The sequence below is a fragment of the Vulpes lagopus genome, chromosome 21 (assembly GCF_018345385.1).
Source record: "Vulpes lagopus strain Blue_001 chromosome 21, ASM1834538v1, whole genome shotgun sequence".
In the NCBI taxonomy this organism is placed as follows: Eukaryota; Metazoa; Chordata; class Mammalia; order Carnivora; family Canidae; genus Vulpes; species Vulpes lagopus.
In genome coordinates, this window is record NC_054844.1 from 20,396,753 (window position 1) to 20,408,808 (window position 12,056).

Here is a 12,056-nt window from a genome sequence, read left to right on the forward strand (position 1 = left end):
AGTACGTATAATATTTAGATCATAAGATTCAATAATTTCAAGGTTATCTGAGCTGATCAGAATGCATCCAGGACACACTTTTTCAAAGGGACTCTGATGTACACTATTACATCCAAGACTAAGAAAAGTTATAGAAATTATATTTTGTGGAAGAATTAAAATATTAAGCTTATTTGGCTTAGAGAAAAGTAAATCAAGGGAAGTTGTGGAAATAATGTTAATGTTGAATATAGCTGCATAAAGGAAATATATGCTGCTGTAGAAGCAGAAGGAAACCCAATTAATGAAAAATCCACAGAAGCAAATTGTAATCACATAATAACTTTCCAATAAGAGCTATCCATGGGAAGCAGAATAATGGCTCCCAAAGCTGTCCAAGTCCTAATTTCCAGAACCTGTAAATATGTTACCACCTTACATAGTAAATGGGACTTTATACATATGATTAAGATTAAAGACCTTGAGATTGGAAAATTATTCTGGATAATCTAGATAGTTCCAAGCTAATTACATGAATCCTTAAGAGCAGAGAACTTTCCCAGCTGTGAAGAGAGGAAGATGTGACTAGTAAAAATGGTCAGATAGAAAGTTGCTGGCTTTGAGGATGAAAGAAGGCAGCCATGAGCCAAAGATTGTGTGCTGCCTCTAGAAGTTGGAAAAGGCAAGGAAATGAACTTCCCCTCAAGCCTCCAGAAGAGAACACAGCCCTACTGACATGGATTTTTCACTCTACGAGATCCACTTTGGACTTCTAACCTTCAGAACCTTCACATTGTACATATTATTTAAATCACCAATTATGGTAATTTGTTATGGGAGCAATAAGAAACTTATACACTTAAAAAAAAAAAGAAATTTATACACTAACCAACAAGGAAAAGAGCACTTTGAAGTTAAGCAGTTTGTCTTTTTTTTTTTTTTTAATTTATGATAGTCACAGAGAGAGAGAGAGAGAGAGAGAGGCAGAGACACAGGCAGAGGGAGAAGCAGGCTCCATGCACCGGGAGCCTGACATGGGATTCGATCCCGGGTCTCCAGGATCGCGCCCTGGGCCAAAGGCAGGCACTAAACCGCTGCGCCACCCAGGGATCCCAAGCAGTTTGTCTTCAGAGAGAGTCATCAAAAAGATGTTAGAGGTGATGTAAAAATAATCCTATAATGAATGGATGAAAATCTACAATAAGTTAACCCTATGACTTCTTTGAATTCTATGACTCTACAATTGAAATAAGTAAGGGTTATTGAATTGAAAGCAATGAACGGAATGAACAGGGATGGAATACTAAACCCAGAGAACCTTGGTGTCTTTCAGATTTCTTCAGGTGGTTCAGCCATTAACTGATCCCAAAATTCAGTTGTGGGTCTATCCACTATGAAAGGGATTTACAACTACATAAGTGACTGTTAGATCCTGCTATGGTTTTAATGGTGTATTTTCCTGGAAAATTTTGGGGACAAGTATTCTTAGGGAGATTAACCTCAAGTGAATTTCCAGTATGTCCAAATTCTACTCCTATCCCCAGGAATAGATCCGAATTTAGTGGGAAACTCCAAAATCAACCTACTTTTTGAAGAGTTTCTAGATATTAGAGTGAATACTCTAAAGAAAGTCTAGAAACTAGATTCATAAATGAGAAGGCAGAGGAAAGATGCATTTACATAGTCTGCTAGTCTCTAATATACATACTTTTAAGTTAAGTTATTTTGGCTATCTCCTGCTGGAAGATCCAACTTGGAGCAAAATTCATAATCAACATAATCCTCAAATTCTGTTTGTGGATACATAGGAAGAACAAAGTTTTTTGTTTGTTTGTTTGTTTGTTTTTTCCCAGGATATGAGAATCATCCATGGAGCTTCTTTACAACTCAGATTCTAGACTCTGGTCTTATAAATTTGGTAGGTTGAGGGTGGTACCAAAATTTCTATAGTTTTAAAAGGTTCACAGTCAAAGCTTATGCACAGCCTGAATTGCACACCATTGGAATACAGTACTATGCTTACTTACTCCTACATCCACCAGGAGTACATTTTTTAGTCCTTCTTTCTTTATCAGCAAATAGAAAAAAGAATATATATGATCCTGTCCAGTTGATCCAACACCATACAGACTTTTTTGTTAATGAATCTCATGGTTATAAAACTCATATATGCAACATTTTAGGGCACCTAAGTCTTTTGGACACCAATCCAGATACCCCAACTCTCAACTGTATATATGATTCTCTGGTTTGTACCATGGGATTTTGTTTCCTTTATATTCCTAATGATTTCAGAAGTTAAACTGTCTTTCCTTCAGTTACTTGACTTGTCTCTTTAAAGGCTCATTTGCCCAGAGGGAAAAATGAGGTAGAAATAAAGGTCATATTCTCACCAAAAAGACAATGTTGGTATTTTGATAGAGAGCTCGTGCCACACAGATTCTTTGCCTCTGACCCCCACTCAGGTTGATGCCCTAGAGGAGAAATAGTTGTAAACATCCACTCTTTCCAATAGTAAATAATCTACTGGTTAAAAATTCTCTTTAAAATATGAACTTTTTTAAAAAAAATCTTAAATTAATGGTAATTTATTTTTTTAATTTATTTTTTGTTTAAATTCAATTAGCTAACGTATAGCATATCGTTAATTTCAGATATAGTGTTCAATAATTTATCAGTTGCATGTAACACTCAGTGCTCATCAAATCAAGTGCCCTCCTGAATGTCCATCAATTACCCCAATCCCCTACCCACCTTCCTTCCAGCAACCTTCAGTTTGTTTCCTGTAGTTAAGAGTCTCTTTTGGTTTTTCTCCTGCTCTGATGACTTCCCATCCAGTTTTTCCTCCTTTTCCCTATGATCCTCTGTGCTGTTTCTTATATTCCACATATGAGTGAAATCATATGAAAACTGTCTTTCTCAGATTTACTCATTTCACTCAGCAATTAAATTGTGATAACATTGGTAAGATAAAATGAAACTGTCTAGTGGTCAATACTTCACAATTATAATACTGAGATAAGTTTTGATTGGTAACACTAATCCTTTTTTTATTCTGAGAGACAGTTCTGCTGTACAAAGGCATAATAACCAAACATGTGGCGAGTACTAAACACTGAAAATAACTCCAAAATTTTTACCAGTTTTGTGAATTATGTCTGTAGTTTATTTAACATATACCTCTTAAATTTGATATTACCAATTATGTTCAACAAAATTATATAGCAAAATACTTTTATATAATTGAGTACTAATTACAAACATTTTAAAACTATATGGAGTGTGTAGTATGTGCTAGGCTTGTGTAAATGCCTTTAAATCCCTTAATTCTTTTATTCCTTATAGCAGTTTATCCAACACCAATGATATAGGTATCATTCCCTTTACAGACAAGGAAACTAAAGCTCAGAGAAGTTAAGTCCATGCTCTTAAGTATATACTGTGCTGCAATCAAGAATAGCCATTAAGAACACAGACTACAGAGTTAGACAAATCCTAGCTGTATCAATAACTGGGCAAGTTCTTCAACCTTTCTCAACTTAGTTTCCTCAGTTGCAATATGCAGATAATGATGACACCTATATTTAAAAAATTGCTGTAAAAATAGATAATGCATAAAATTTTTTCCCAGTACTTAAAATCTATAATGGTCAAAATATTTTAGGCAAAATTGTTATAAAGGTTATATACAGGCATGAATATATTTTAGCTGCTCAGAATAGTAAACATCACCATAAAATATGTTTTCACAAAGAAAAAAATAAGGACACTTTAACAATAAGTAGATGTTGACAAGAGTGGAAGAAGTTGGAAGCAATCTCAGTTTCAACTCCAAGTAGATAAAAATACATTTGATCAAAGGCAGGAACTGCTTTATATTCCTTAAGAACTCTCTAGTAGCTAGCACAATGTTACATATAAGGTGGTCACCCAACAAACACTTAAGAGTGGTTTAAAGTTCCTATGCTCCCGTTTCTGGAACCCATCGCTAGGACCATGCACAGCCCCTAAGCTCTCAGATTTCATTATGCTCCATTAAAGGTTAAAGACACTCAGGAAACTTTTCTAGATTTTTATTTATTGTTTAATTAAACTATATACATAGCTCACCCTCTCTCCAATTTCAGTTTGGTCTCCAAAAGGTAGTAAGTCAATATCTGGTTGAAGAGAACAGGCATCTGTAACAGCTTTGTACCTTTGGGAGAAATTATTTTGAATTTTTAGATCACTATTAATATACTGCTCATAAATTAAGCCCCAAGTTCAATATCTTGGAAGCCGAAATACATTTACTGATCAATTTAATACATACTAGCCTCTACAGTAGGTTTGTGGATACAAAGATAATTAGATATTGATTCCCACTCTTATAAAACTACTAAATGGAGCAGAAGACTGATACAGAAGTATATTATAAAATGGATCTCCTTAAGTGTTACAGCAGAGGTAACAAATGCTCCTAGGATACATAGAAAGAAATGGCTGACCACTGAGAAATTAGTGATGACTCTGCAAAGGAGATGACACGTAAGCTGTATCCAGAGGATAAGCTATAATTTGCTGGGAAGAAAATGAGGGAAAGAAAGCTTCAGGAATTGCATGAAGGTGTAAAGGTCATGGTGGATCTCAGGGACAACAGAAGGCTCACTAGAGCTGAAACACTGGTTGTGGGTGGGTGTCTGTGGGTGGGTGTCTGTGCATGCTGAAGGGGGGATATGGAAGGTGTTGAGGATTGACAATACTCAAATAGATCTAAGGCTGGGACTGGAAATGATAAATTGGAGGTATAGGGAAGCATGGGGATAGGGAATGCTGGGGAAAATATCCATAGTTTCATTTTCTCAATCACCTAGTCTTAAAATATTCAAAAGTCATTCTTGAGTAATCCCTCTGCTTCTTCTTGCTCTTATTTTTCCATTCTTATCCTAGAATGTTTTTTTGTCAACCTTTTCTTTTTTTCTATTTCTATTTCTTCTTTTCTATTTCTGCCCTTCCAAGCATGGCAATGGACATTGCATGCCTAGACCATTATTTCAACAAACATCTAAAATGTCTCCTTGCTCTGAATTGAGAATCATCCTGTATGTATCTGCCATTACAGTTCCAGATTCCACATCACATTTCCTTTGTTATTTCTCTTTCTAAAACTTTCTGTGCTTCCCCAGAATGCACTAAATTCTATCCAATTGGTGTTTAAGGCACTCCACTACATCATCTCAGCTTTTATTTATAATCTAGTTCATCACTGTCAATACACATAAATCCTTTTTTGACTGTTTTGTTCCCCAGTTCCCATGGGAACGATCCCATGTAACTCAGGTTTTTCCTCCCATACTTCCTTCCCCTCCTCATGCCTCTCCTCTGACCTAACTCTCCTTAACTTTCAAGTCTTGGGTTAGGGTTTTAAGACCCAGCTTTGAAAGAATGGCTTCAGGAAAGGGTCATTCCTTTGTACATGACTATCACCAGGGTGTTATTTATTTATTTATTTATTTATTTATTTATTTATTTAAATTCAATTAATTAACATATGGTATATTACTAGTTTCAGAGGTAGAGTTTAGTGATTCATCAGTTGTATATAACACCCAGTGCTCATTACATCAAGTGCCCTCCTTAATGCCCATCGCCCAGCTACCCTATGACCCCACTCCCTCCCCTCCAGCAACCCTCAGTTTGTTTCCTAGAGTTGAGAGTCTTTTATGGCTTGTCTACTCTGGTGGTATTTAAAGATGGTTGAAAGATGGCCAATTCTGGCTATTCTCAGTAACTAGAGCTCTCAGATCCCACATTCTTCCTCTTCTTTCCACAGATCACTTTCCTTCTGCTCCTTGGATTTTCCTTCTACTCACCAACAACCTCAGTAACCCTCTGCATGCCCCCCCCCAATTCCATTTTGGCTTTTAGTTTTGGTGTCCACGTTGTTCTCAATAAATGTATAGGATGGGCTGACATAAGGATTAGAAATAGTTGCTCATTTTAGATCTAAATTTTATACATTCCAAATTACCTCTGCTTGTTGAAAGGACTTCCAAAGGTAATATTTTCTTCTACTGTAGCATTTAATAGCCAAGGCTTTTGAGCTGCATAAGCCACAGAATATCTGTTCCTACTGGAAAATGGAAAAGAAAAACAAAATACCAAAATCATACAATGGTGTTGTGTTGTATGTGTATTTTAGTAAAACTGAGGAAAATAAAAGTTGATAAACAGAAATGGAAAGCTTCTAAAAAAGAACATTTTAATAACCACCAACCTTATTATTTGTTGGTTAAGTATTTCACCTAAATTAAAAGGATTAGAATTTAATCAAAATGTTTCCCAATGTGCAATTTGATTTTGCTATGCTAAAGAAGTGTTTAAATAAACTGAACATTTATTTTCTAAAATGACTATAATTTTAAAATAATTAAAAGATTAATAGCAACACATTCTCTTTTATAGACACATATATTTTACTTCATATTAAAAGTATTTTATATAATTATTAATTTATATGCAGACCTTAGAAATAGACATGAATTGGTACTGTGTCTGTGACTTAATCACATTAACATACTTTAAGGTAATAATTATTTCAAAATAGAATAATATATTGAGGAGTCCATTACAATACTGAAATAACTATACATTTAAAAACTACATATTTCAAACCATATTGAAACCATTTATTTTTTAGGAATTATAACCTCTTCCTTCTCCCCATTTTTTTTTTTTTTGGCTTTCAAATTCTACCAGATGTCTATACATCAGACTTTAATTTGCAATAACCAGGAAAATGGATGTGAGCTGAAGATAAAGAAGATGATGGGATTGGGGTAGCAAAGGAGTCAGTTTAAAAGTCACACTTCCAAAAAAAAAAAAAAAGTCACACTTCCGCTGTTAGTTCATGATCTGTAAGTACTAATTAAGGTTAAAAGATAGTAAGGTTAAGAAAAAGGATAATTAGAAATGCTCAGTGATCATCCTGAAACATTATGTCTTAGAAGTTTAAAAGACATGATAATACACAATATGCTAGTAGCCTCTTAAATAACATATGTGCAGCAAAACAGTGGTTCCCAACTTTTGACATGCCTACTTCCCCTCCTCCGTGGTCTTCCCATCTCTAGCTCATGGAAAGACCCCATCACTGTTTAACTTATAAATAATATACATATTCTTGCATTTTTATTCTATGAAATCCCAAAACCAATTGGCTAAGAACAGTTTGAGTTTCAACTCAAACAGCCTATAAATGTTGGGAACCACTGCTATTAGAAATATGTTGTACATTTTAATAAATAAATTCGTACATCATCAGAATGAATAAAATGACCAGGAGTAAGAGATTGAGTATTAAGTAAAGTCTGAGGAAGAAAGTTATTCTTATTAAATGCAGATTAAAATAGAAATAATACCTTCTGGTTGCTTCAAAAGAAGGCTCAGATTCATTTACACTGCAAGTATGGCAAACAATGTTCATTAATTATGAAATATAAATATAGAATGAATGTGTGCATACATCAAGTAAGAAATAAAATAAACATTGAACACATTAAATAGCTATATTTCCCAAATGGTTTTTGATATTAATTTCAAAGACAAACTAGACAGATAATAATTTTCTTTTATGACTTTATCAGCTAGGAAAGAATTACTTAGTAAGCTTCCAAAAGACAGATAGCACTGTTCTATTTACATACAAAATCTAGGTTCATACAGTGACCTGGGTTCTACCCCAACTCTGTTCCAACGAGCTGTATCAGTTTAGGTAATCTTCCTAGAATAGTTTCCTAGTCTGTATAAGGATTTGGTACCTCCAAGGTCTCCCTACCTTTAAAATTCAAATTAAATCGATTTAAATTCCTAATTAACTACCCTACAACATGAAAGGAAGAACCTATTAGGGGCTCTAAACTTAAAAAGTTTAGACACAGCCTGGCCTTTAAGGACTTGGTGAAAAAGACAGACATGTACAAAAGGTCAAACTGCAACATTTGGGAGTAATTAATTATTGTTTGATCTGATTTATGTATAAACAGATGTTTGTCTAAAAACATTTAGGTATATCTATGTTATGGGAAAAAAAATCTGTAGACTTATTCATTTACTGTTCTGAATTTTTATAATGTAGTTGAATTCCATCATTCTGAAAGACCTAAATTCAAAAACCACACACAAAATTAAAGTCCAGTGGAACTCCAAAAAATAGACCCAATTTGGTTTTGGAAAGCATCATATACTTTTATGGAGAAAATATACCTAAGTATGCTGCCTGGTGATATTCAGCTTTGAGCTATTAATGATACAATTTTCAGCATGCACATTGCTAATGACATCTTGATATGGTTAATGGCAGCAGGAAAAAACAATCTCGGACTAAAAATTCCCTCTCAATAATGATTATTCCCTGACTTAGGTTGCTCACAAAAAAATAATGAAATATACAATTTCCCAAGTGATAGTTCCATAAATATGCTTTAGATATCAAGAAATTTGAATTTTTAATAGTAAAAAGCCAATGAATAACCTCAATGGTTTTAGTTAATTTGAGGAAAATGGAAAACAGAAGAAGAGAAGCAGGAATATGGCAGAAATTGGATTAATTTGCCTACTGGCCATCCAGCTGGAAGTGCGAATTAGATGTGTGGAAATGCTCATCAAACATTTGAAGATGTCAGCCCAAACTGGACACCATCAATTTTTTTCAATTACTATTGGTTAGATTCCAACTATATTTATCCAATATCAATTTTAAAGTATTTATTGATTACCTCCCTCAGTAAAGAACACCCAATCCATGTTTGGCAAGCCAGTGTACACAGCAGACTTGCTGCCAGAGGAGTAAGTAAGAGTGGTCGAGATGAAGTAAAGATGAAGAGCATTTCAAGACTGTGTAAAACACATACTGGATGGCCCTGAGTTATGGTAGCCTTACGAGAACTGATGTAAATTCGGCATGGCTAAAATGTGGGTGTAAATGGCAAATGAAGAAAGGTATGTAGTGAACTTAAAAAACATGCACAGCAAAAAAAAAAAAAAAATGCACAGCCAGATAGTGAAAGGGTTCATAAACCATTTTTACGTAGTTTGAACTTGTCTTCAGAACTACATAAAAACAGTGAAAAGGTTTAAATGAGACAGAGAGAGAGGTTCAGTTTAGAAATACACTCGCAGAATGTAACAAAAGAATTGGAGGGAGCAAGACTAGACTGAGAGACCACAGTGGTTGTGGAGATCTGAAGGCAGTGCTTTGAATTCAGGTAACAGTGAATAATGAAGAGAAGTGGATACCTTCAGAGATACCTAGAATTGTGTGATGGACAAGATGGGAGGGGATGGAGGAGAAGAAGAAGTTGTGGATGGAGAACACAGATGAGGAAGTGCCTATGTTAGGGGAAGATAGCAAATTCAACAGCAGACACATTCAGTTTGAGGTGCCCAAGGGATATCTGAATGATTGGAGAATTTGAAACTCACGAAAGAAATCTGGTAAATAAATGAAGACTTTGTGGTGATTTTCCCTCCTGATATATGCCTTAGATACCAAGGGCTTTGGAATCCATACTTTATTAGTGAAAAGTCAATAAATGACCTCATAATACAACACAGGTAAAAACCAGACAGACCTAAAGTCATAAAAAGCTATCTGATTGCCTGGCGAGTAAATACAGAGACAGAGAAGAAGCGGACAGAGTCAGAACCTGGAAAACATCACTATTTAATGAACGGCTAAGGAAGATAAATCTACAAAAAAGTACCACGAGAAGCAGACAAGTGTACTGAGGTCAACTCAACTGTGAGTGGAAACTAAGCAAGGTGATCTTTTGAAAGAAAAAAGTATGAACAACAATGTCAAGTGGCCAGGATATTAAGTAACATAATGATCAAAAAGTACCCAATGAATTTAAAAACTAGGATGTCACTGATGTGACTTAATAAGAATAGTTTCAGTAGAGTGGCAGAGGTAAAAATCAGGGTACAGTGAGCTACGGCAAGAGGAGAATAAGAGGAATTGGAAAGAATGAGTGAAGTTTTTTTTTTTTTTTTTAATCTACAGAAGTAAGAGGCGAGAGTAGTAGCTGGAAGGGGCTCTGGGTTTAGATTAGAAAGATAGAGACAAGAGAGAGACACAGAGAGAGAGACAGAGAGACAGAGATGGGAGAGCGATGTTTTTCCACAAATAAATAATAGAAAAGAGCCAGGGGCTGGACTAGATGTAAAGCAGATAAAGAGAAAAAGACAACATGCTTTGGATATAGGGTACCTCAGTCTATTAAGGAGACCATCCACTTAAACAGAATGCAGAGGGACGAGAAGAGAAGCACATTTCAAACTACCTGGGAGAAGAAGAGGCGGCTTTGTCAAAGAGATGATCTCTAAGTTGACACTGGAAAAAAAGTGAAGCTAACAATCCGAAGAAGGGCATTACAGAGGAAGTGGTTGCATTTGAGAAATACCTGCAGTTCAGTTACTGGAGCACAATAGTAAGGGTCAGGCTATGGCAGGATACACACTTAAAAAGTTAGACAGGGACCAGATCATGGAAGTTCCTGGTATAATATACAAAGGTCTTTGGAAAATTTCTTGTATGCTTTGGCCAGTCAATTAAAAAAATTATCAGCAAGAGGTAATTAGATTTTCATGTCATAACAGTAGGAAGAAAGGTGAGGGAGTTATGACAGTGAGTAGTTCTGTTCACACATGGAATTCTTCTGAACTAGGCAAATTAAAAGAGGTGTAGAAATGTTAAGGACAGACATAAGAAAAGTGATTGGTTGGATTGTATGGGCAATGGAGAGAGAAGAATCTAAGTTGAACCTCTGAGCTCTGACCTGGGCACACACCAACTGATTTCAGTAGATAGGGACACACCCTTGCCAAGACACAGAGAAGTAGGTATTGGAGACATGAGGGATGTAAGCTCAGTTTGAATGTGTTCAATATGCAGCTTATATAGGACTTTTTGGAGGAGCTATGAGGTCTTCAGAAGAAAGATCTTGGCCAAAAATGTACATTGGTGTTTTTCTTTTTTTTTCTTTTAAATTTTTTTTTTAATTTTATTTATTTATGATAGGCACACAGTGAGAGAGAGAGAAGCAGAGACATAGGCAGAGGGAGAAGCGGGCTCCATGCACCGGGAGCCCGACGTGGGATTCGATCCCGGGTCTCCAGGATCGCGCCCCGGGCCAAAGGCAGGCGCCAAACCGCTGCGCCACCCAGGGATCCCTGGTGTTTTTCTAATAGAGAAGAACTGAAGTCAAAGGTATAAATTAAGGGCCATGTAAAGGAAGAGGATCTCAGAGCAGACCTCAGAAAGACTGAAGGAGAATCCTTCCCCACCTTCTAGCTCCACTTATATTGCAGCTCCTTACTTTTTTGACTCAATTTTGGTTTATCCTTAAAATATAAATTCAAGTATCATTCATTTATGCATTGCCCTAAAAAAGTCTTGTTGACCCCCACAGACTCAACCCAGTTAGGTTACCTATTATTTGTTCTTATAAAGCCCTGTACTTCTTCTTCCTGGCATTTATAAAAACTTAACCAAAGAATTACTTGTGAAAATATTTTCTTACTGCTTTGTGTCCTTCCCTGCTAAGCAGTAAGCTTCATGATAACAGAGCCTGACTTCTTTTGCTCAGTTATTTTCCCCCAGCAACTGACACAGTGATTTGCATGTCAAAGATATACTAGTACTAGAGTCAGAAAGATAAAGTAGATAGGGTTCCATTTGTAGGTAGACATCTTCATGAACAAATTAAAAAAAAACCGATTCTCATTTCCCATGAGTATTGTTTTTTTTTTTTTAATTTTTTATTTATTTATGATAGTCACAGATTGAGAGAGAGAGGCAGAGACACAGGCAGAGGGAGAAGCAGACTCCATGCACCGGGAGCCCGACGTGGGATTCGATCCCGGGTCTCCAGGATCGCGCCCTGGGCCAAAGGCAGGCGCCAAACCACTGCGCCACCCAGGGATCCCTCCCGTGAGTATTGTTATAGTCTTTAACTTCTAGAGACCACCTCCACAACCTTCTCACAGAAATACGTTTAATAAAATTCAATTGTGGAGGACTATTTTTCTCTTCCAAA

The 12,056-nt window shown here is 35.9% G+C and overlaps 1 protein-coding gene across 8 annotated transcripts in view; it reads right to left on the reverse strand.

The window, feature by feature from the left end:
- The window catches only part of ABCC9 (ATP binding cassette subfamily C member 9), a 150,483-nt gene that overhangs the window by 65,797 nt on the left and 72,630 nt on the right, over positions 1-12,056 (reverse strand). For 7 of the 8 annotated variants that reach the window (XM_041736005.1, XM_041736000.1, XM_041736007.1 and 4 more), the window contains 4 exons: positions 7,380-7,418; positions 5,990-6,091; positions 4,090-4,174; positions 2,373-2,453 (listed from right to left, as the gene is read on the reverse strand). In XM_041736005.1, the coding sequence (XP_041591939.1) occupies positions 2,373-2,453; positions 4,090-4,174; positions 5,990-6,091; positions 7,380-7,418 (307 nt within the window). The remainder of the gene's footprint in view (positions 1-2,372; positions 2,454-4,089; positions 4,175-5,989; positions 6,092-7,379; positions 7,419-12,056) is intronic. The other variant, XM_041736008.1, reaches the window with a different exon arrangement.